This window comes from Anas platyrhynchos, chromosome 5 (genome assembly GCF_047663525.1).
Source record: "Anas platyrhynchos isolate ZD024472 breed Pekin duck chromosome 5, IASCAAS_PekinDuck_T2T, whole genome shotgun sequence".
Taxonomy (NCBI): Eukaryota; Metazoa; Chordata; class Aves; order Anseriformes; family Anatidae; genus Anas; species Anas platyrhynchos.
This window is the reverse complement of record NC_092591.1, coordinates 15,963,559-15,988,976: the sequence shown is the minus strand read 5'-3', so window position 1 is coordinate 15,988,976 and position 25,418 is coordinate 15,963,559. Positions and strand designations below refer to the sequence as shown.

The following is a 25,418-nucleotide window of genomic DNA, read 5'->3' as shown; positions in this document are numbered from 1 at the left end:
CTGCCCCTGTCCTCCTCCCTCCCCAAGGTTTTACTGGAGAAGGCTGTGCAGAGATTTGCATCCTGATGGTGTGAGGAAGATGATGGAGGGTGCAGGCAGGCTTAGCTTCACCAAGTCTCCCAGGGGAGGAGCTGCTTCTGCAATAGAAACTGGGAGGACAAAAGAAAAGCCCCTCACCCTGCCAGCCTCACCTCAGACAGCACCAAGGTGCCCCCAAGGTTTTCTTGGGACATTACAGCCCGCCACGGTACAAATGGCTCTGCAGCATCTCCTGCTGTGGGATGTCCTGGTTCCAGGGTCTCCCAAGACTGTGTGGGCACCGGCACATGTGGCTTGGGTCGGGCTGGGAGAAATGGTGTGAAATGGAGCGGCAGTACTGGGTGCAGTGGTATGAGGACACTGAGGAGTAAGCCTGGAGCATGGTATAGTGGCACGGTCTGGATCTTGTCCTTCTCTAAGGAAAACCAGAGCAATAGAAATACATGTAAAATGCCACAGTTTTCAACTCAGCACTCAGACCTGCAACGCCTCTTGTCAGCAAGGAAGATTTTACTTGCAAAAGGGGGGACAGCTTGGACTTCAGTCCCTGCCTTCCCCAAGGCACACGTGTACTTGCCCCTGGGCTGGCTACATCTCCCAGCACGCAGAGCCTGCCCCCCGCTCCGCAGGTTCCCATCCCTGGAGCAGCTCTGTGCCGGCACTGGGAGGCAGCGAGTCCCGCGCTGGGACACGGGGCTGCCGCCAGCTCTGCGCCGCCGGCATGCACCAAGGGCAGCCCTTCTGCTCTCCTTTTCCTCTGGCTCCCAGTTTTACTGTGCTATTAAGTTATTGCCACCCCTTAGGGACAAGCCTGCGAGAAGGCGGAGGGCTCGCATAACTCTGGATCAGTAAAGGAAGCAGCTCAATTAGCATTTCACACGCCTTTTCTTCCCTCTCTTCTTACCTTCCCTGCAGCGGGCATGCTTTCCCCTTAAAGGATTGTCCTGTTTCTGCTCCTTGCCAGCGTTGGCAGGGTGACAGTAGTCGAGTGTGCAAACTTGTGCTATTGTCCCCAGGCCAGGGGGAGTCATGGAGACCCACTAATATGACACAGGAAAATGTTTGCTGATGGCAATTCTATGGGCTTTGTCTAACTCTTTCTCCATCATGACGACTCGATTTAAGTCTCTAACTGTTTGACTACAGATGCAAGAGTACTATCCAACTCCATCCTTTTGTCCGGGTAGTTTGAATGGGTAATTCAGCTTTTGTGTAACTCAATTGAGGGGGCAAACATAAAGACAAGATTCTTGAGCGCTCAAGCTCCCTTTCCATGGATATCTGCACATCTCTTTAGAGATTTGTTCCTTTCCTACCTTTTTCTGACATCATCCTCCCCTGGAAAAAAAAAAAGTCTCTGATGGGGAACGGTTAAAAGTAGGCTAGCCGGGTCCCCCGTATTACATTGTCCTGTGCCAATGAAGCATGGTCAGTATCAGCCCCCAGACAGCTTCAGGGAGTGCAGAGAAAAGGGTGCCTAAACTTTCCTAACTCATCATCAGCGCTTTCCCTTTGGATTGTGCCTTTAAAAAAGAAAGGCCTTGGTAGGGGTGAAGAGGATAGGGGAGAATGGTAGAAATCGCGGGGAAATGATTGTATTTATTAGCTGTCTTTCTGTGGCTGTCCCCATGGCAACAATTTGTGATGGCAAAGAATGTGAGAAGGGGAGGCTGATGCCTGATTGGGATGCTTTGTATTTGGCAAAGTGGCTCCTGATTGGCCTGAGAGAGCCCCGAACTCGGTGGAGTCGATATTCATTCAGCTTGCTCAAGTGCTCGCTCAACTGCCTCCACACACGGGCTGCCTCTGCTCCGCTGGGGTGGCGGTGTGTAACCTGCCTAACGAGATTAGCAGAAGGGCTCTCCTCCGCCAGCACCGCCGGAGAAGCTCCCGTGCTCCGGGTGAGTGTCTGCGCTTGCTTGCAGGGATGCTGGAGCAGCCGTCCTGGCTTCTCTTCCCCACCTAAGCCTCACCTAACAAGATTAAGCCAGCAGACCCCGTGCCTGGGCAGCGCTGAGGGGCTGCGGGTGTGCGGCAGCTCTGCCGGCAGCTTGCCTGCTCGGAGGCGACCTGATGGATAACTCGTGGGCATAGCTGAGAAGTTTGACGGCTTCCCGTAACCTCCCTCAGTTCTCTTGATGTGTTTTGAATGCAGGCGTTGCACTCCAAGCCTGCCCGCTGTGTCTCGCAGGTTACCCGGGACGGATTATAAACTTTTAATGGGAAACTCTGCACGCGACGTCCAGTGAAATGGCATCGGACAGCGAGGTAAAAACCCTGCTGAACTTCGTCAACCTGGCCTCCAGTGACATCAAGGCAGCTCTGGATAAATCCGCTCCCTGCCGCCGGTCAGTGGACCACAGAAAATACTTGCAGAAGCAGCTCAAGAGGTTTTCTCAGAAGTATTCGCGGGTCCCGCGGTGCCATCCTGGCAAGCCGACGGAGTGCGGCCCACGACGGGGAGCGGAGGACAGGGCCCGTGGCTGCCAGCCCGAGGTGCCCGACCCCGGTCCCCACAGCGGGGCTGCCGCTGAGAAGGTGCTGCAGGCAGCTGAAGCAGTTGAGAGCCTGGCTGGGGAGAGGGCTTTGCCAGAGCAAAACCCCGAGGCCGGCAGGCCTGACCAGGTGCCCATGAGGAAACGACAGCTCCCCGCCTCCTTCTGGGAAGAGCCACGGCCGGCCCAGAGCCTGCCATCCAGGGGCTTCCCCCCGGGCCCTGAGGGGCTGTCAGCCCCCAGAGACACTCCTCCCTTTGAGGGGAAGAAAAGCAAAAGGAGCCTGGACACTGCTGGTCCCGAGAGCCCCCCTGAGCCTGCCCTGCAAGCAGGGGAGAAAGACCCTGCTGGAGTCCTCTCAGGCCGGGTGGGCACCTGGACCTGCTGCCCCTTCCCGTGCCCTGGGCCAGCTGTGTACCAGCCCCCGGGGACGCTGCCCCCATCGCCCTTCCCGGGGCTGGGGCTGTGGAGGAAGAGTGCGGCCACACTGCCGGCCGAGGCACAGCCCTTCTGCAAGGAGGCGGAGGGCGCGGGGCAGAAACTCTACAGGCCCGTGGTTTTGAAACCCATCCCCACCAAGCCTGCTGTCCCCCCACCGATTTTCAATGTTTTTGGGTATCTTTAGCTGGGGAAAAAGGCTGTTGGGTGTCACGCTGGACACGACAGCCCTTCAGAGAGAGCTGAAGTGTCAGGTTAGGCAGTGGGCACAAGCTGCTGGCAGTGTGGGAAAGGAGTTTGCATCCAGAGATGGCGGCGAACACACAGTCGTCCTCCTGCACAGGCTGCAGTGAATCAGGAACAGTTTGGCCTCCATGCTCCTCTCACCACACGGGTGCAAGTCAGGAATAAGCCTTATGAAGCTGGTGGCATGGCGTGTGGGGCAAACCAGGCCTCTTTTGTGTATCACATTGTTCGAGCCATGGCGAGTGGGGCTCCGGGCCATTCACAGCCTGCACTTGTAACACCTAGGAGACCTCCTCCATGTGGGAACATCTTCCGGGGGTTGCCCTGTGGCCACAGCAGCAAAATGAAATGAATTAAACTGCTTGAAACAGTTTTTGTACTTTTAAGTAATTCTGGAGAAGTCAAGATATTCAGGTCACTTCCTTTTGCGTGCAAGAGACTGGAAGGACAGTATTTAATGTAGAAACCATGTTTGTGAATTGATTTAAGCTCTTCTTGTGTGTAAATACTGAGAGAATTAAAAAAAAATAAAGGAAGAAAGGAGGTAATTTTATTCTAGTGATTCTGCAAATGTAGTGTTTACTTTTGCCCCACTGGGTAGACTCAGGTTTAATTTGCAACTGGTGGTTAGACACGAGGGCTGAAATCTCTGCCCATTCAGAGTGATGTAAATCAAATGTAATTCTTCTGAGGCTGGGAAATTAGCTGGTGTTAAACCAGTGCAAATGAAAGCTGAATGAATTTCTGCTTCAGAAATTGTTCTGCACCAACAAAAAAAAATGATAAATTGTCTAACTAGTTGAATATAAAAACATAAAATACGATAGAAAAGAGCATAGAATAGCCTGCCTTCATTTCTGCCTAGCAGAGATCTTCTATTTTGCCTGATTTTAAGATGTAATCACTGGCTACAAATGATTTGCCAAGTGTTTTCTTAATTATTTTAGTGAAGTGGCATTGTAAAAGCTAATTAGTTATTTTTTTTTAAGTTAAGTTTTTCTTAAACCTTTCTGTGCTCTTTGCTAGGGCACAGAACATGAGATCTGAAAGTTTTAATACTGCAGATGTATAGCTATTCAGTTACACTGGAATAAATCACTGAGGATATGAGCTGTGCGTTATGGGGGAAAAAGAACAGAGAATGGACATCTGTGACCTCCCCAGACCTGAACCTGCTCTCGATGGAGTGAATGGGATCTTCTCCCAGGATTCAACAAAAAGTAGCCTCAATATCATTGGCCTCTGGCTACTGTAGCGCTCTATCACTCTTCGTATCTCCGTGAAGAGAAAAACAGGCTATGCTTTCAAGTGCAGTCATGAAAATTTCATTCATTCGTTGCAATTTCCAATTTTGGTCATGAAATAATTATCATCTTAAGCCACCATGGAGTCTAATTTTGGATCTTGTGATGGGGCTTGGTGTTATGTAACCAGGCTGCAACTGTAGTTAGGACATAAACTACTTTCAGGCCAAATGTAGCTTGTTCTTTTCCCAAACCTCTCAGTTTATCCCAGTGATGTTTACTTTTATGGAAACAATGGCTGTAGTGTACTGGTCTAGCAGATCCAAAGTAGAAGCAGAGATGGTTTTCATTGCTTTCTCACTGCTACCAGTACTTCACATATGTATCAAGCCTCACCTATAGGACACAGAGAAAAAAATGGCTTTGGTAGCGCATACATGCAACTACATGTAAGGTGCAAGGTGGTAAAGAGATGGTCTAAGATATAAAGGCATCAGGTTAGCTCTTGATCCAGAAGTGAAGATATGAATATACTTATGTCTTTATGTTTTCTCTTTTGGGGAAAAAAAAATCCATGAGGAGACTGTCCCTCTCTAAGGTGACTCCAACAAAAATCAGAAACAGTAGCCCTATTTACTTTAGTGGGAGGAGAATTATGGCTCTAAAATTGCAGAGCCATAGGCAAGGTATTTTTTACAAGGAAATAGGAGCACTTTCTCACATAAACAGCTCTGTGTCACTGTTGTAATCCAGATGAAGCCTGCTGCTGAACTGGTCTCTCTCAGTGTTGCCAATGCAGAGCAGCCTCCTTGGCATCACTCTTGATTTCCCTCTGGGTGACCAGAGCAGCTCATGGAATGAGCAACAGGTATTGCAAAAATTGCTGTGGGCAACTGCTCCTGCTTAATTTCAGGGGAGAAATTTGAAAGCGTTGCATGTTGCACAAGATTTCTATCAACATTGAAATACTTGGCAAAGTGGATAGCTTTTGCAGAAATTTCATTTCTGAAGACATCCAGAAAATGAAAGGAGTTAAAAACAAGTTTCTACCTTTTACATACCTTTTTTTTTCTTTTTTTCTTTCTTTCTTTTTCTTTTTTTTTTTTTAACTGTTTATTTGAATGTGTGTTGCTGTACATTTTTGATATAGCTGTATAGCATATTTTAAGTCAAAGTATAGAACCAGACCATTCTGGTTCTATAGTGCCAATGCACTTAAATTTACACACTTACCCTCAGATTCAGGCTGATGTTATGTTTTAAAAGCCTTAAATTCCTTTGTGACATGGAACTTCCCTCTCCAGCCCAGAGCAGGAACTGGCCCTTGCTGGGGCTCTGAACTGGATCAGCAGTGAAGTAAAACACAAATGAACAGAAGCGAATTGTTAAGTATATTCAGAATCACTGAATGGAGATGCGTGAGACTTTCCAAAAGGTTTTCAAAGAATAACAACTCTCTCTCTTCTCTTGCAATACTTTGTTCTCTCACCCCTGAGATTACCATCAAAATTATTAATTGTTCAAGCTTGGATTGATTCAGACTTTTCCTGTCTGTTTTAGTGTTTGGTTGTTCAATACTATTGTTCAGAACAGATGATAACCCTTCAGAGTCTGATTGTTTAATTTGTACTTTGTTTGAAAGATGGAAACATAACAACCGAGAGTGGTTATTTACTACAGCAGTGCAAATTTAAACTGTTGAAACTACAATAGCTTTCATAAATAATGGGAAGGGAGAGGTAAATGAAAAAGCATTGATACAAAATAAAAAATCAAAAAAGTGCACAAGAACATAAAGTGAATTGCACATGTTGCAGTAAGAAAAAGTACAGAACCTGGTCATGAAATACTCCTACAACGTTTCACAAAAAGTCATCATCTCTGAAGGATTCTATCATGCTCCATATAAACAAGCCACTTTTCCCTGTACTGGGACGACTGATCTGCTTACAAAGCTTGGGTTGCTTGGGATGTTGGGTATCTGTCTTTTCACAGCAACTTCTGGACAGATACAGTAAATGATAGTCATTTTTGTGCAGATTCAGTATCACACATAAAACATTGTGTCAGTGACCAGAGTGTAAGAGAGGTAGCTGGCTCCATTTCAGTGCAAATAAATGTAAACTGACTGTATGAAGGGTCGCAGTAAAGATCAAGCAGAAACAACGCAATAACCTAATTCCTAGATTCCCCCTCTAACATCCCTGTCTCTCCTGCTTCTGTGTAGTGTGGGCCCTTGCCCTTCCTGCAGCTCTGGTATGTTCACATCAGGCCAGTGGCTCTGTGGCTCAGGACAGAAAGATGTGAGCAACCAGGACATAAGTCTCCCAAAAGAGGTGAAGGTCTTTTGACTGAAAAAAGAAATGGAATTTCTGTATTTGCTCTGCCCAAACCCAGTATGGGCTTGTCTGAGGACATAAAAAGAAATTGCAGCTTGTGAGATTTTTGTATACATAACAGTGCTGATTCGGGGGAAATTCCCAGTTCGGGATGGCTAACACACTCCTGCAGTTATGCATGCAGGTGGTCATTTTGAACCCTTCTACCAGCCAGAAATCTCCAGGGTTATCACTGCACACCAAAAAAATGCTTAAGTAAATGGTCTCCACCAGGCCATGTTGTATGTCTCTCACCCCCTACAATTCTACACTTTTTTACACTCAGTTACACTCATTTAATTTCAAGGATTTCTCTTCTGATTTACATCAATATGAGTAAGACCCAGACCTTCACTGCTCAGCCCTGTAAGGTGAGGGATGCAAGACCTCCACAGGTGGCTTTCCATTTCTCAAACCATTGCTTACAATTACAGGGCCTCCACTGGCAATACTGCTCTAAAGATGACAGACTCACAAAGGCTGGGGGAGATTTCAGCGGCCTGCTCAGCCAGCTGTCCTCTGTACGGCCAGCAGTGGTGGCCAGCTCCTATCTGGTGTCACTGGGAGGCTCCATCTTCTTGATGGCTGTACTGGGCAGATGGCATGGTGCCTCCAGGGACCTCACTCCTTCCTGTAGGAGGGGTGGGCTCATGCTGCAGGACAAGGGCTCAGGTCCTGGTGGTAGTGGAAGGTACTGAATGAAATTTCAGCAGTGGAGGAATCTCACCTAGCTTTCCAAAACTTTTCAAGAAGGTGACAGTTCAGTGTGAATTGAAACTGGTTTTTCAACTGCTTTTGCATTTGGGAAGGGGACAGCTATAGACAGAGTGCCCTTAGCTGTAACCATTTCTGCTTTCACTCACATCCTATCCCAAGAGTGCTGAATGCATTTCAATCAAAATCATCACAGAATCTGGATTTCTGTGCCCAGACAGACTTGTATGTGTGCAACACACTTTTACTCCTGTGTTAAAGTGTAAAACTCCACACAAAGAAAAGTTGGTGCAATGCATTTTCCCTACTTGTATTTGTACCTGGTTCCATGGCACGCAGGCCATCAAACAAAGAACAGATCTGTCAGGTTTCTGGTGGGGAATCAAAACAAACCCTACTGCATAGCTCCTTTGTTACCTAAGGTAATAAAGGGCATTCTTCTAACATAAGATCCACCAAGACATGGTTACAAATTTAGGCTCTTTCATCTCTACTTAGGTGCCTGGGTGGGACTGAGGCATGCATCAAATTGCAGCGGTTCAGCAAGGCACACCTGTCAACTGAGCTGCAGACACTGCCAATAACCCTTCGTGGGCTCCTCAGCCTCCCCAGCTGTGCGGGATTGTGACTTGTTAAAAACTTCAATAAAAGAATTTCACGGACAATTATGGTGGTTCAGCTGATAGATGGCAACTTGTTAAGCTGCCATAAATCAGTTGTGCATCTGAGCTGTAAATAGGTGACCTAATTTTCAAAGAAGCTGAGATAATAACTTTCATCAGTGTCAAAGGGAGCTAATAGATACTTCAGACTTCCAAAGTCAGGAAATTCAGGGCTAAATCCTTGGACTTTTATTCTGCCTCAGTAATATCTGACACCAAATGTCGTCCCATTGGCTTCAGTGGAACTACACCTAACACAAGCAACTTGGCATTGTTTAAGAATCTGAATAAAGTTTTAGATGCCTAATTTTGTGCATTTGTTTTTTAAAATCTCAAAGTCTGCATTTCCTCATTTCGAGATACTCCCTCTTTTCTTCCAGTGGTGGTACTGTTATAGCCACAGAGGTCCAAGGAGGTAAGAGAGGTTGGATTTCATAGGTATGAGATCTTCCAGTATAACAACAGATAAAGTTGGCTTTGCAGTGTTGTCTTTCCCTATGCACCTTCCCTCTTTTCTCTTTGTCACTGTTGATGCTCCTCTAGGCCTTTGTTCTGTTCTGACATCGGCTTCATGACAGACTTAAGCTACTGTTTACAGTGCAGCTACTTCTAATTTACAGAAATGAAAAATAAAAAATAAAAAAGAGCTCAGAGTTTCTTTCAAGCCCCCCAGTCTAGAAAATTCTCTCAAGGAGAATTTCATCTTCTTCTTATTGCAAATGTAATACAACATGAACTGTATTTGCTGTGTGTAAATACAATTCTTACATCCTTCTTAAATAAACCTTCCCTTGAGTATTAAAGGACTCAGCATCAGCATAAAGTTCTGAGCTTTGAATGTTCGGTAATCAAGTACTCTACTCAATAAGAAAGGTCCAAAAAAATAAAAGTATAAGTGTTAACAAGCTGGTGTCAAACTATCAGAGAATCAGCAATCAGCACACTGAGCAGAAATCCAAAACATAGAGTAGAAACTAAAATAAAAATCTCAGTCAGTGAATGAAATGTGATTGTTTTCCCAAATACGTTGACTCTTGACAACTTCTGAATTGTGATCACAGCAAGGATGCTAAGCTCCACTAGACCCCAGGATACCTTTCAGTCTCCCACTGGTACTTGCTTCAGCACTATTCATTTTTCAGAGTTGCCTTTCATTTCTTTTTCTTTGCAGACCAAGCTCTGAGGTGAATCACATGTGTTTTCTCCCGCAAAACCTAATGTTTATCTGCCTCCTCCATTTTCTTCTTACTTGTGCTCCAGAAGCATATTTCTTTTAGATTTTAGATTAATCATTGGAGTGCACTTGACCAAGCCAGCAGCAATTCCTCTCCACTGCGCGTGGCGTGCACCCTCACCATGCTGATGGTGTCAGGTGCCGTGCCGGGAAGCCGCTGCGTGTCTGCTGTGCCTGAGGTCACTGCGTGTAGTCGTGCTGTAGGTATCGAATCAGTCTGTGCGGGAGAGGCAAGGTGTCAATAAGTTTAATGCGATTTCTTCCGATCAGGCTTCGTACCTTGACACGGCAAAGATGGGCAAGGGGTCGTGGGGGCTCTGAAAGAGAGGCAGGTCAGAAACATGAGCAGAGCAGGTTTGAACTTGAGAGGGACAGCTGGGACAGTGGCAAGAGGAGAATGGGAGGAGGAAAAATGGGACTTATGTAATGGAGGGATAATGTGTCTGGCATCAGTGGCTGCTCATTCATGGCGTAGGAAAGGAAGCAGGGCTGGAGGATGGGTGCTGTATCCCATCTCAGCCTAGCAGTGGGCTTTCTGGGAGGACTTAAGCAAGCTGCTTCACAGTACTCCTCCTCCCCACTGAAAATTAATGCAAAACCTTCCCAGTTTAGCTTGGTGCTGGACAACTAATTCTGATAATGACTAGGAAAGACTTTGGATCCTGTGAGAAAGACTATTTGAGGAGAGCCACTGGTGCTTGCTGGCCTGCTCTGGAGATGGTCATGCTGGCCGCTTACCCTGATCTGCCTGCATCCCAGGTGAAGCTAAATAAGCCTTCCTGCACTGCAAAGGCTTTTTTCCAGTGGGTCAGGTCCACAGCTGATGGATTTAACATCAGAGTCAATTGCAACCCAGCAATTTCTAGTGCTTCATAACTGGTCCAAAATGTAAATCAGTCTCAGTAGGGAAATTCTTCTGAGTTTAAGGGATGGATACGGACTGTCTGGTCCTGCAGAGATCAGGTTAAAAACCTACAGGACTTTTCAACAGGAAGAATGAAAACTCTAAGAGGAGATGGTGACAGACATATTGAATCCAATGGTGGATTCTCTTCTGAGTGACCATACCTGCTTTTTCTTTAATGACAGCCCAGTCCTCGTAGCTGTCTATATGCTCCTTGAGACGGGAACAGAGCTGCACGTTACCCACATAATCCAGGAGAACATCAATAATTGGCCCAGCCCAGCGACTCATCTCTGGAGTAGACACCATGTCACAAAACTTCAAGAAAAAAGAGATTCACTACAGTCAGTGAGAGATGAATACACCCTCAGAAGCTATGACAACAGCAACAATCCCAGCTACTTGTTTGGTCCCAAATTTCTACCAGCTGTGAAGGCTATTTCCAGTTTACCATGGGAAAAAACTTCTACTAATGTTTTTTTTTTTTTTTTTTTTTTCCCCAACTGAGGACAGAATCCTCTCTTTGCAGCTACAGGCGGACACAAAACCCTGCTGGAGTCCTACCTCTGGAGCACAGAAAGGATGCTGAATTGTTTACAGGGTCTGACAGTTCTACTACCAGGGGAATGGGTAGGAAGAAGAGCCCTCAGAGCTTTGCCCTTAGCAGATGAGGGAGCTGCTGCAAGGTGTGTGCAGCTCAGGGCACTGTGACCCAGCATGTTGGGTCCCTTTCTCTTCTTCACATCTGTTGCCCACAGGACAAGCTGCAGAGTACTCAGAGCTTTAGCATGGAGGGCTGCTTATGGAAATACTGAAGCACAGAGCTGACTTTAAGCAGTGTCATTTCAAAAAAGTAGTTACTTGCCTTCCCACTTTGATTTAAATGCATGTATTATACCAGACAGCTCCATCTATCTCTGATAGGGTGCTGCATATGATGAAGATATCTTTGGATTTATCTGCATATGAGCAGTCAGATAAGTTAAGATGAACTAAATCATGCTGTGTGGATGAGGACTCAGACACATAGCTGGACACTATTGAATAATGGTGACTTAAGCACCATCCATCTTCTTAGTCACTGAAATTGTCTGCACCTTCCAAGCCCACCCCAGATGAGAAAGAAAATGCACCAGCCTAAACCTCTTTCAGTTTAAGCTCCTGTAACTAGATCTCCTTTGATTGTGCATGTATGGGCACTAACTCAGAATGCATTGAGATTTTCTGTGGATATTCTTATTCGGAAATAAAATATTAGCACACCTAGGAAGAATAAAGCTGTAGAGAATTATAAGGTCGTTTAATTCCAGGTGAGAGCATCCTCAGAGGTGTTTACTGTTCTTCTGGCTTTGTTTCTCTGACCATCCCCATGTAATGTTTGTCAGAAAAATTAAATGTAGTAATGTTGGGAGGCTCCCAGTGGGCAACCCTGAGTTTTCTACCAAATTGTTTATAGGAAATTCAGTTTGGCATATCTGACATTCTCCAGTGTATGCCCTTACCATGCAGTTACACATACAGCGTGCAAACTGGGGCTCTGCACTACACCTCCAAGCAGTAACTCCACTTTGACAGAATTTAAATGAGGACACAATTTCAGAGTAATAAAACTCTAGATCTTATTGCTCTCCTCTTGTCTCTGCCTCTCTTTTTCTCTCTTCCCTATTCACGAACTCATCCTACGAAAATGTTTTCCAGATTAAAAATGTTCCAAAACATGTTACAAGAAAGCAAGCAGAGCAAATTGAAGCAAAATAATGCAAAACTGCAACTACAGGCAGAGGAATTGTCTCGGGGACAGAGTGACTCTGGACTCGGAACATACTTTGCCTGAAGTCTTGGCAGGCCCCCGAATGCCCTCTCGCGGCAGTAGGATGCTTCACTCCCCACGTCCATGGTTTTGACACTGCTATTCGGGAAATGGGGACTGAGACAGCATGCATTTTTCTGCACTCACTTTCTCCAGGAAACACTAATTCAGTAGAAGCAATAATGATTTATAGCTAAGTATTTTTCAAATCCACCTCCAATAGCTCATAGTCTTTACCGTGTAAAGACTAATTCAGATTTATTTTAGTTATGTAATTCCACACAGGAAAATAAGAAATGCACATCTTTTGTGTAGAAAAGCTACAGTTTCATGTGACGTTCTGTATTTTAGAATACAAACCATATCAGAGCCATGTCACAAAGCTAGACCAGACAAGCCTTACTTTTATTAGCCAGAAATCTAGCACTAAGAAGCAATTTTAAATTAATACTGGAGGGAAGGCATCACTTTTTTTCTGCTCCGCGTGCATTCGTCCCTCACCAATCTCTCTCTAGGCACAGATATGATTTTACACAGCTTTTGCTTCTTCTGCCTCATGTGGTCTGACGTTTGAGGTGACGGCTCTGTTTGTGTGTGACACAATATTTCATTACAGGTTATTTTTAACCTGTGTTAGGTGACATCCAGAAGGAAATACCACATTTAATTAAGTAAAAACAGACCAATTTTTGTGTGGACAGGATATCACAGGGGGTACAGACAAATCCGCTCTCTTCGCCTTGGAACTCCAGCCTTCTTTCACTCTTGTCCTACCTTATCATGGTTCAAGACTCAGAGATGATTTGGTTTATTGGTGATCATTTCTTTGGCCTAAGTGACACTATCTTCTAAATCACACAAAAGTATACTTAATCTATACAGGAGTTGACTTATTGCTTCCCTAATGCTTTGCAAAAGAGAAAGAGAACTGCCGTTCTGATAGTTTTTGTAGTGTCTTATGTTGAAGGATAGTAAATTTGGACTGGAGTGTCAGATTTCCTTGAGATATTTCGGAAGGAATCAACAGGAAAAGATAACACACCAAAAAAAAAAGTGAAATCTGAGATTATGGGGACTGAGAATCCAATTCCAGCTCAATGGAAATGGTGGCTGATATTTGGAAAGGACTGCAGAGATACACACGTAAGACATGGTCATCTAAAACCTGTAGGTGGCTTTGAAGATATGGAGTCATGGATCTAAATCTCCTAATCTTGTTTGAAAACTGAATATAATGTGCAATCATGTAGCTGATGTAGTGATTTATACACCCTCTTCCTGGCTGCTTTTCCAGTTTACTTTCACTAGTTTACCCTCATAAAGTGAAGGACTATACATTTTTAATTTAACCACAAATTTAATTTCTCTATTAGATAAAACAGGTGTTACAGGGTGAGAAATACAGGCATGTCTCTATTGCCCATTTGACACTACCTGTCAAGAAAACATGCTTCACTCCTGGCACCTCAGGTCCAGAGGAAAAGAGTATTGTGGATCTGACAGCAAAAGCTGTCAAGATGCCTATAATTCACCTGAAATTTAGGCTAGGGCAACAGCAGATTTTGCCTATCTCCCCTCTCCTTCCCCCCGCTCTCCCCACTTCATTGAACATGGACTTGGAGCTCTCACATACTCTTATTAAGCCTTATTGTTACGTAAGTAAAGTAGGACTAAAGGCAACTTCTCTCACAGGAAACGTGGGAAAAGAAATACATGGAGTTATAAAGATGTATAGGTGAGAGAGGTCCTCAGAAGTGTTAAAGGTAGGTTAAGCTGTGCTTACCTGTATTACAGTTGGCTCTGTGGACAGCTGAGGATCATTAAGTCTGTCCCGTCTGTAATTTAATGCAGGGTGTGGGCAATTTCCATACTGACACTGAAAACAGGAAACTGCATCACAGCCCAGATCCAGGAGATACTTCAACACAGAAAGGTACTTCATTGAAAACATGATGGTTGCTGGAAATGTGGTGGGATGGCTCGAAATATAGGCATTGATGTTTGCTCCGTGGTCAAGAAGCAGTTTCATGGTCTTCAGGCAACCGTGGCGGATGGAGATGAGCAAGGGGTTGATGAGGTCAACATTGGGGTTGGCTCCAGCCTGCAGCAGGAGCTCTGTGGCATAGATATTGTTGTTAAAAACAGCAAAATAGAGGGGAGTGGTACGTCTGTCCTCATAAAGGCAGGAGCGTTCAGTGGAGAGGCTGGTGTTCACCTCATAGCCGGCATCAATCAGCTCTTCCAAGATGTCATCGTTGTTGCGCTCAGCTGCTAAATGCAGGGGGCTAATGCCGCTGCGCTTGACACGGGTACGGCTGGTCACGGGGATCAGCATGGAGACAATCCTGATGGATGGAGAGCCAGTGAGCAGTGGTGAGCTCTAATGGATCTACTGCAAATCTTCGCTTTGTGGTTGTAACCTTAAGAGCCTACTGACTGGCACAGGAACAACTCACTCAGAGCAAAAACAGAGTGTGAACTTGAAACCTGTCTTCATCTCCCTATGTTCTTACCTTCATGAAAATGTGAGTTAGGTGACTCCTCTTTCAGAGAGGAGCAAATTTTTCAAAATTATCACCCAATTTCTGTGAAGTATTGACAGCCACTGGGGCAGTTACAACAGAAGAGACAATGTGCTGCCTCCTCACCTATCCCGCTGTAACTCACTCCTGTGCCACAACCCAAAAGGCAGACACCCAGATGGGCTTTCACATAAGTTCTGCACCTCCACCACTTAACTGTGGGTAGGAGCCAGAAGAACTGCCTGAGGAAGTAGGCCGGACTTGTTGAAAGAGGGGTTGTATGTCCCCACCTTCATCATGATTGCTCTGCTGCTGAGTGCTCACCCACACAAGACGTTGGACGGCCTCATGGGTCACAGCTGCAGCAAGAGGCTTGAGACCAGAAAAAGGATGAAACCAAACCTTCCTCTGTGGGACAGAGCTGGGATAAACTATATATTTGGTTTCCAGACCTCCATGCCAGATTTTACAGTTCAGTTATTACCCTTGATTAAGCCCCGTCCTGGAGGACCTCACTGTGCAGCTTTTGGCTGTGGCAAATCCATGGGGCTATCAACATCCATCCCAGATCATGGGGAGCCAAAAAGATAATTAGAAAAGGGGAGAAAAAGAAACATAAATATTTTCTAGGCTGGTTGCCATGCTTTTAGCCCAGGGAGAAAAAATGTACAGCCAAGTCCTGAACCCCAGTAAGCAGGGATTGCTATTGGAAAGTGTGATGCAGCCTTTAGCACTGCAACATAAATCAGGCTGCTCTCATTACGTAATCAGATTTTCAAATATATGATGTACAAGGCCCCTGCCATTGCAAACCCGCTAGCATTTTATGTCTCCACAGGTGTCACTGGAGCTACATAACCAGACCCATGGGTTAAACCCCCATTTCCTGCTCATAAAGTTGTGTGTTTTAGCTAAGGTGCTATCCTGATTCTGTAAATACAGACAGTCACCCTAAGATAGATCTAGGAAGAGAGTATGGACCATCCAACCTGAGCCTGCCTACTGTGCCAGGAGATGCCCATGCTCCCTATGGGATGCCTGCAGAGACAGGGACATCTAAAAAAGGGACTTGTGGCAGCCAGAAAGTTAAGCATCTCCTCCTCTTCCTCTCATGCAGATGACTCTACCTGGCATTCAACAGCTCTTCTAACAAACATGCAGAGCTCAGTTTCCTGATGAGTAGTGCCTCTCTTCTTTAAAATATGGCACATCTTCAGCTGGGCTTCAACGGCTGGTTCCAACACTAGGCCCTCAAATGTATATTTACATATCGAACTAAGTAAAATATAAGCCCTAGTCTAAGAAAAAAACTTTGCTTGTGATGCATTGAATGATCCTGTGAAAGACTGAGCCTCCAGTGCTCCCAGGAGCTGAAAGAAGAGTTGAAGACGAATAACACTTTACAGGATTATGTTCCTATTTACATGGTGGACAGTTGATGTCTCCAAGTTACTTATGCATCTTATTTTTAAAACAAAGTTCTGTTGTTGTTTTAAATTATGTAAATATCTTGGGAAGTGAAGCATTTTTTTTTTTTCTTCCAGCATCCTCACTCATTCCAGCACCATGATGCTCACTGGGGAGCAGGAGGATTGGATGTCAGTGAGCTGGCAACTTTCCACCATTAGCAAATGTTTTCTGTAAGAGCCCTAATAGCAGAAAGGGCACAAAGCACTGTGAGGACACCATGCCAAGTGCCAGAATTAGTCATCTCATGATCAACTCTTTTGAAGATTTAAGGGTCTATTTTGCTCTTTCCCTCCAGAATATGTCCTTCAACCAGCTCTTCACATCTGAGTTCTAACCTGCCTCATTTCTGTCTGCAAGAACCTGAGTCTCACCATAGGGGTGCCACACTGAGGCTTTATATCCAAATGCTGCAGTGCCACAGACCTCAGTACAACGCCTGTACCTTTGCTGGGAGAACAAAAAGGAAAGTCTGGAATCATCGTATTTTATCAGTCTAGTTCTGTATCTAGTACCTGTTTGTTTCTTTTTCCTTCAAAGCGAGTTGGTTCAGTAATGTGGTGTCTCTACCACTGCAGTCTTTCCTGTCTGGTGGGAAGGAGAATAGAGCTCAAGTGAAGGCAGCCAAAGCTGGACAAGCCATGCCACAGCTTGTGTCTGTCACAAGGCTGAGCTTCTTAAACAGTTTTGAAATAGCTCTGAGTTTCCCCTTATCCCTGACACCTGCTTTTGGGATCTCCATTTACTAGAAATTATAGGGCAGAGGCAGAAAGCATCCTTACCCTGAGTGTGACAAGAGATTATTGACTTGCACTTAATAAATCTGCCCACTCTTCACAAATGCTTCTCAGCTCCTTGGTTCCAAAGGGGAATGGGTTAAATGACTGCTTGTGATTGTCCTACAGCTGATGAGATGACCCTTATGAATTTCATGTCAGTATTGACAAGGTGTCATTTAAAATAAACAAACATGAAGCTACAAGAGTTGACAGTTGAGCCCTGAGACTACATTCTTTGCTTTTTGATGGTAGGGAGCCTTCGTGCTCTGGCAAAAAGTTGAAGCGTGGAATTCCTGCAGAATTACGTATTAAATCTGCAGGAATACAACAAAGAGAGGTCGCCATGAAGGGTGTTATTTTACTGAATACCAAAGGAATTAAGAACAATCAGCCAATCGGGCTAAAGCTTTGTCATTTAGATAAATATTTATAAGAGATCTTTTTCTTTTTTTCATCCTCTTGCAGTTCTGTTTGCAGCAGTTGGGCAGTTGTGCACAAAAATTTGTGCTCAGACTTTTGCAAGTGAACAAACACAGAGTTTGAGCTGAATTCTGGTCTCATTTATGCTGCTCAGTGTTAGCAAGGATAGAAATGACCTCTGAATTAGGCCCTTTATTTCATAATATACGGATGGACTCAGGTTGCAGACTTTCCATGTAAATTTGTTTTCAGATTGTGGTGTGGATCTACTGAGAGGAAGAATAGATTAAGAAAGCTGGTCTGGACTCTCCATACAGATTGGATTCAGATCAATTTACTGTACTGTTGGATTAACTTTTTTGAAAGTGAGCGACTGGAGCTGGTTTTTGTCTCTGGCACATTTCTCATCTAAAATGCATTTGTTTTCAAGAAACTGTCTTTGTAAGTCAAACCCCGGAGAAAATGTTGAATTGTGCCTGTATTAGTCTATGCAAGATATTTATGTACATGCTAGAAGCATATAAACCAATTACGTAAATTCACACTGGGCTGCCCTCTGAATACAGCTTCCACAAAGAAGCAGGCCTACTGCAATTGCACAAAATAAATATCCTCAGGTCTACAAAAGTGATTTGAGAAGTGTAATTGGGATTCCCAAATGGGACAAAATGCTAAGAGAAAAGATACTGTGGGGAGGTGTAGTGCTGTCAGAAGTTTTCATTGTGAAGTGAAAAGACATTGTGAAATACATAAGAATCTGCTATAGCAGTCTGCAAAGATAGCTTTACTATCTAGAAACAGCCTTTGTAGCTGGACGTACTCCCTCTTTTAATCACTGCTTAAAGGATTTTGACAGAAATTGCTATAGTCAGAAGAGTCCACTCAAGTCACCAAAGGGGTCTGTCACTGCAACCAGGGATGTTAGCTAGAGCTCACCCTGGGATCAGAAGGAAATGCTCAGGAATTCAGACTCATAAGCAGGTTGCAATGTCAGTTCCTATTGGGTCTTGAAAGAGATAGGGAAGCACTACTTACATGACAGCACAACAATCCCACCCCTAGACAACATCTCCTAAACTGCTGTCATTTATTTCAGGCAAGAACGTGTTCTCCCATTAGAAAAAACTACTTCAGAGGACTGGTAAATCTACTCAATTCCAGATTGTTTTTTCCATTAGGTACTTTTCTCAGTGTTTACAGAATATAATCAGTTCTATCCCAAAGACATTTAATTTAAAAAAAGAAAAAAGTATCTTTTTATGAATTTGTCTGTTCCATGAAAGAGTGTTTAATCACTCACTAACAAGCATGTTTTCCAGACCTTAGGTGATCCTTGTACTTCTTTTCTGAAGCTTTTCCAATTTCCTGAAAGCCTTCTAAAAGGCAGGATACCAGAACTGGACACCATAGTCTAGCAACAATCTCACTAATGCCCTAAAGATTCACTTAACCACTTCCTGCTGTCAGCAGCTGAATTACGGCTAATAAAACCTGAACACACCAGAGATGAATGCAGCATGTTATGCTTGTGGAGAAAAATTACTACGGGCTTATTTATGTAGGAAAATGATTGCAGACTAGGCTATGTTGTGATAGCTATTGAGTACTAACCCACTAGACAGATGCTTTTTTATTCTTTCTCAAGCATATTTTGTGGGGCTCAGTTTAATCCACTCTCAAGATGCATGGGGTTATTTAGCTGTAATAGGTGATATCTTGTCAAAGCTAAAGGGACCTTTCACCTCACATCCTTGCTCACACAACCCCATCCGGAAAACACACTCTGTTCAGTTTATGATTTCCAGCCTAAGCTCTGAAAGCGGCAGCTCCCTTGCTTGCAGTGCTCAGAATGGGATCTGGAACATTATGTTCTCCTTTTCATAAGGACGTTGTATTTTTATCTAAAAGATGAAATTATGAAATTAACTAAAACTTACTCGCAAATCCCTTTTTTGGCTGCTATGTGAAGAGGTAACAGGCCATCCTTATTGGCTCTGTTAGCATCAGCTCCTTGGGACAAAAGAAACTCCACAATAGGTACATGTCCATTTTTACAAGCTTCATAAAGAGCAGAGGCATTATCACTGGCTTGAGTGTTTATATCAGCACCTAGGAAGGAAGAACATCTTTGTAGCACCAGAAGGTTAAAATAAGATGGGGAGCGTCATACTTTGAACACACAAATCTCCATGACATTGGAGCTACACCATGTGCAGAAGGAGGATGTGAATGAAGTCTTATCACAGCAAAATGACAATGTGATACAGTTATAGATCTCCACTGGCTTTTACTATGATGTGAATTTTATGAGGGAGAGTATAAACACGGAATCATACTCTTACACAGAGACTGCTGGGAAAAGTAAAGTGATAAAGTGACGATGCACTCTAGGAAAGCGGAGATATTCTCAGGATAAAATACACAGTGGGTGTCAAACATGAGATCCCAGTTATGAATGGAGGCTCCATTCAGCTGTATCTCAAAGACAATGCTTTAAAATATGCTTGTTCTTTATTTATCATGGCCTTGTCTTTGGACACAATAATTCCATTAGTACTTAGATATTTACACTATGTATATATAATATTCCTGAGCAGAAGTGTGGACTAAATTACCTCAATAGTAGCTCTCCAAAGTAAATTATTCTATGATTCTGTATTTATGATTTATATATTTATTTCATTTTTAAATTGCTTATAATCTATATATTTATGTAGTTATATATGTATGTACATTTATACTATTTATAATATATTTCAATTTTCGTATATATACAGTTTAAAACAGGATTTTATAAAGACATCTGCATAGTTATGAACAAGAATTCTAATCAGCTTTCATTTGGGCAAGTCTTAGTTAATGAATATTTCATTTAAAACTTAGCACCTAAAGCTTTATCTTTTCATTTTATGAGGCTTCAACTTAGGCCCCAAATGGTGAATTTTACCTAAGAAAAGATAAATATTATTAATGAGCTACTAGAGTATTTGGGGCACTTTTTCATGAACTCTAGTGGGTGCTTGTTTTAATAAACAACAAGCAAGAATAAACCAATCCCTGGTACTATTTGGCCACAAATAGTTTGGAATCTTGCTTTTTTTTTTCTGTGCTAGATATTTAAGGCCTGGCAGACTGAGTTTTGACTGCAATATACTCTACCATGCTGTCCTGGGAAAGGCTGCTCTATGTGCATCCTAAATGGGAATGACAGTCTGCTGGAGTTTTGCTTCTAAACTCCAATAAAGGAGTCAATCAGTCTCCCGTTTGATCATGAAAAATCCCTGCCAAAGAGAACATTTCCCTATGCTCTCACCCCAAAATGAAACATCTGTGTTGTGTTTGGCCCTTTGAAGATGTTGTAGCTGGAAACATCAGGAGAATTGCAGTGACAAAACATAACACAGGACTACGTTCTTAATGAAAAAGAAATGAAAAAGAAACCTTTTTTATGATGAACATTGCTCATTGTAAACAATGCAGTGATATCATTTCTGGGATTCTCAGAGGAGCTTTTGAGGGCTTGAAACAACTGGACAGTTTTATTGGATTTTCTCTTGTGTATTTTTCTCAAAATTGAACTTTAAGAAACTCATAATATCTATCAAAGTTGAAACATAAATCACATTCCAGCTTAGTTTCTAAAATTGTAGGCAGTCTGATGGACTAAATGGTCATATAAAACTGACTTGACAATGTTAGCTGAACAACAGAACACTTTTTTTTTTTTTTTTCTCTCTCACTCTCATATATTTCTTAGCGGTTCTGATTTAGAAGTTTTTCTTATCTTCATTTCTCTTTAACTCTCATTTTACAAGTGCAGGACCTAATTCTTACCTACATCGAAGGTAGTAATCCACAGCAATAATAAAATATTCTTCAGAATGGTAGTAAAGTCTGTGCTTATTGTAAAGCTGTTTTACACGTCTGGAGCAGTAGAAGTTAGATTTTGTGTAAACTAGAATAAAATTCATGCTGTTTATATGTTTGAACTCATAAACATGAGGGAGACTGTCTGCTTCTCCTAGGTGTAAATCCATTAACTATACAATAGTACTCTATCTATTTCCAGCAGGATTCATTAGTGGAGGAGAGACAACCTTGCCCATCAGTGTACATGTTCATGAGCAGATGGGGCTGGCTAATATTCAACTTCTGCCATCTCCTACCACCTACAGTTTTCTTCTATGATGGATTGGATTTAAGCTACATATGCACAGCAATACAGGTTTTGAAAGCTGTCAAGCAATTAGAGAGCATCATATTAACTCCTGAAGTAGGTGACCTCGAATGCATGCTAAAGTGCATTTGTTTAGACCGTGCTCTCTGAAAGACCCTACAGAATACAGCCATCTGGAGCAACAGGGGTTCAGCAGCTCTACAGGCTAGTCTTTGTCTGGAGATAGAAAAGCTGAGCCAGGGAAAAGTAATGGGAACTTTGAAATATCAAGTATGAAAGGAGTAATGGTGTGTCAAGGGCACAACTCTACTTACCACACTTTGCTAGGTATCTCAGAGCTTCCAACTGCCCACTCTCAGCTGCCACAAATAAAGAAGTGATTCCATAGGAGTTTGCAGACTCAATCTTGGCACCGCCTTTCACCAGGATATCAATAATCTCCAGGTCATTTCGGGAGACAGCCTCATGGAGAGCAGTCCATCCTCGATTGCAACGGTGATTGGTATCGGCATTGTACTGTACCAGAAGTCTGGCGGCCTCTGCATTCTTGCGCTCACAGGCTGTTTTGAAGGAAAGAAAAGTGATCAGTACAAGCTTTTGAAAATATATTAAGTGTTGTGGGTATCCATGTCATGTAGCACAAGGCAATATAACACAACTTGGCCATATTGAATAAGACCATCTCATTCAATATGACGGCTAAGGCTGCTGCCAGATGACACTGTCTGGGGCTTGGAAGGGATGTGGCAGTGAAGCCAATCTTCAGTCGGAGCTGGGGGAGGCTGTGCTATGTGCAGAACTTGTGCCAAGCCTAGTTCTAAGGAGGGTCTGGCCCAGCACATCTGTACCAGCTGGACATCACAGTGACACAGGGAAGGGACAAGGGACGAGAGATAATTTATGAAGAATGAACAAATCATAGAAATCACATGACCTGAATGCTGTATTTGCAAATTCTGAGCAAAATGCCTCTAGATCTTATTGTCCTGAGCTACAAATAGAGTTCTATATAGACAAAAAAATGAAAACAAAACAAAAACAAACAAACAAACAAACAAACAAGAGTGGCCAGAAAAAGATCCTTAGAAAATAATAACAGAGTGAGTCAGTAGCACTCTCTCAGCCTGCAACAATTCACAACTCAGGACCATCCCAAGCTAATGGTGTTTTCTTGGTAAATAATATACTGTTTTTTATATATACTGTTTTTTATACCATCAGTTTGTCACGTTGTCACGTTGCTTCTTGAATTCCAAATCATGAGGCTTCTGATCCTTCTTATACACTTCAACTGTGGCACCCAAAACTAAAGGCACCTAGAATAATCAAAAACTTTTACAACCCCCCTGTAGCATTTGTTCTACAATGTGCAGAGAGGTAGGCCAGCACATTCTATAATAATTGTGTTTTTGTTTTTGTTTTGTTTTATATAATAGTTCCTTTTTCTCACAGTGGTACTTTTTTGGTTTTGATTCTTCCCTTGGGACATGGACATGGATTTCTCTTCCATACACAGGTGTCGCTCACATGTACTGAAAGCAACGATCTGAATAGACATTATTATAATCACCTATGCATGGTAGCTCTGCAGAATTAAATTTGTTAACACACAAGGGATGGTTAATTTGCCTTTCAAATTTGTGACTCTTTCTATTAGAGGATGGACCAGAAGGTTTTGCATAAAGACTTGTATATTCTGAATAATAGTTTTTCTCTGGTTAAAGGGTGCATTCACATTATTATTATTGCTACTATTACTACTAACACTGCTACCTGCTACTACCACTGTTGCTGTGTGTTTAACACACAGTAGAACAGCCAGAGTAGAACAGCTTTCCTTTGACAGACTGTAAGCCAGAATTTTACAACTAAGGCATTTTTAACTAGACAGGTCTAGTGCCAGGCATCCAAAGCTGGAGGCAAGGTTGCTGTTGAAAGCAGTAATATCTGCTATTTAATGTCTTACAGCACTAAAAATAGTTATGGCAGAAACAGTCAGTCAAAGGGGATGGACACAAAGGTGTGAGAGTTCATGTCCTCTGAATCCTTGTGATATCATAAATCAGATGTTGTTCTGCTGAAGAAAGCATTCTCTCTGACCAGCAGCAATGTAGTATGTCCATGTTAAACACTTTATCTTCTTCACTGAATTGTTTATAACTTTATATATCTCCTGTAGCACACAGCCTGGCCTGGCCCTGTCTATGAATCACTGGCGTGTCTACAGCTGATACACTCCCACACCGAACAGTTACTTAGGACCAACTGCTTGGAAAGGCATACATATTCCAGTACTATCCAGCTTTCTGCTTTCCCGAAGTTTGGGACATTGCATGGACTCCCTGTGCTGAGAAGCCCACTGAGCACCACGCACTCCACCCTCAGCACCACGTTACAGCCTATGCCCCCAGGGCAGCATCTAAAATGTCTCTGGTGTGAATGAGAAGAGAGGCCATGGGATGGCAGGTCAGACATAGGAGATAGAGTGCATGGACATGGGGTGCAAAATGAGTTAATTGGTGAGTTTCAGCCTCAGGGCATGACAGCCAAGATATCTGAGGTGAGCAAGGTATGGCTGATCCTTCGAGCACCTACAGCTCTCTCCTGGTGGTGTCAGAAAAGCTCATCATCCCTGGAAGCACCACCCTTACCTTTGTAGAGTGGAGTTTCTCTGGCCTTGTTGGAGATGTCAGGCTCAGCCCCAGCCTGCAGCAGGGTGAGCAGGCAGTCCAGGTTGCCCCGGCTGGTAGCCAGGTAGAGAGCTGTCTCCTCGTTGAGGGTGCGCTGGTCAATGGTGCCAGGGTACGCTGTGAAGAAACCAAGAGCCCAAAGTCACCATGGCAGGTAGTACACAAGTATCTGCAGCACCGCCACCCTTCCATCCTTACAGTTTTAGGTGAGTTTCCTTCGTTTATTCCTCTTTTTGTTTTCAGCAAACAAAGTTAAGAATATACTCTAAAGTTACTATGAATCTGATCAGTCACTAGCTTAGATTACAATGTTTAGGCCACTGGTGATGCAGAAACCTGTTGAGTAACTGCACTTCAGCAGCAGTTTGAAAACAAATTACAGTAGTTAACCACTTTCAGAGAGGTGGAAAGAGGTGCTGGGCTGGCTCTGAAACTGGTGCTAACCGGCGACACTGGTGTCTGCTGTGGTGGCTGAGCAGTTTGCAACAGCCAAGGTCCCAACTACAAGACTGCTGTAAGAAGTCTCAGGCTTGGCAAGGTCTATCAAGGAATCACTTTTTCCTGAATATCCTAGCTCTTAGGGGCGTAAATCTGTTAAACTATCCTCAAAGACAATGTTAAATTTAATATGCACTCATAGAGGTTGAAAAAAAGCTTCACACACAGTCCAAGAAAAGGATAGGGCTGGTGCTAATTCTGCTTTTTAGTATACTCATATTCTTCTTCCTCCTTTTGTAATTAGTTAGTTTTAATTTCACTGACCTTTTTGCAACAGACTCAGGCAACCCACTTGGCCATAGTATGCAGCTTCATGTAGGGGTATCCAGCCATCCTTATTAGGTTCAGAAAGGTTTTTTCCTGATTTCATCATGTTGCACACTGCTTTTTCATCTCCATCCTTGATTGCTGCCACCACAGGGTCAAGTTCTCTTTAAAACAAGATTAAAACCTGATTACCATTTCCTTCGTTCCCAATAAGCTTTTGACAGCAACATCATTGTATCATTTGGCAAAAACAGTGAACCCCTACAGCTGATATGCTAAGATTATTTGTTTCTAGCTACGGGGCCTCTAAAGGTGAAATGTATCTGCTCTAATTTAGCTATTCACAACAGATCAGAAGAAACACTGTCTGGAGGTGCTGATCTCTTTCCATGGGGTGTAGAAGAAGAAACTCACTGTGAAAACCTAGAAAAATC

At 43.4% G+C, this 25,418-nt stretch overlaps 2 protein-coding genes and 1 long non-coding RNA gene across 6 annotated transcripts in view; 2 read left to right on the top strand and 1 right to left on the bottom strand.

The window, feature by feature from the left end:
* The first annotated feature begins 791 nt into the window (after positions 1-791).
* FAM181A (family with sequence similarity 181 member A) lies at positions 792-3,771 on the top strand. The gene has a single exon (XM_021273684.4). It carries the CDS (start codon positions 2,290-2,292, stop codon positions 3,157-3,159), a length of 870 nt encoding a protein of 289 aa, XP_021129359.4. The 5' UTR covers positions 792-2,289; the 3' UTR covers positions 3,160-3,771.
* Positions 3,772-6,053: 2,282 nt separating this feature from the next.
* ASB2 (ankyrin repeat and SOCS box containing 2) overlaps positions 6,054-25,418 on the bottom strand; it is a 35,456-nt gene continuing 16,091 nt past the window's right edge. For all 4 annotated transcript variants that reach the window (XM_072038353.1, XM_027458250.3, XM_072038354.1 and 1 more), the window contains 7 exons: positions 24,982-25,148; positions 24,181-24,336; positions 21,844-22,089; positions 19,290-19,461; positions 13,948-14,509; positions 10,519-10,672; positions 6,054-9,767 (listed from right to left, as the gene is read on the bottom strand). In XM_072038353.1, the coding sequence (XP_071894454.1) occupies positions 9,631-9,767; positions 10,519-10,672; positions 13,948-14,509; positions 19,290-19,461; positions 21,844-22,089; positions 24,181-24,336; positions 24,982-25,148 (1,594 nt within the window). In that variant the 3' untranslated portion in view covers positions 6,054-9,630. The remainder of the gene's footprint in view (positions 9,768-10,518; positions 10,673-13,947; positions 14,510-19,289; positions 19,462-21,843; positions 22,090-24,180; positions 24,337-24,981; positions 25,149-25,418) is intronic.
* On the top strand, positions 14,509-17,890 carry LOC110353062 (uncharacterized). The gene is made up of 2 exons (XR_002403051.4): positions 14,509-16,326; positions 16,452-17,890. It is a non-coding gene; the product is annotated as an uncharacterized lncRNA (long non-coding RNA).

What these genes read in the sequence shown, in the direction of transcription:
- FAM181A (XM_021273684.4), top strand. Translation starts at nt 2,290, where the DNA reads ATGGCATCGGACAGCGAGGTAAAAACCCTGCTGAACTTCGTCAACCTG.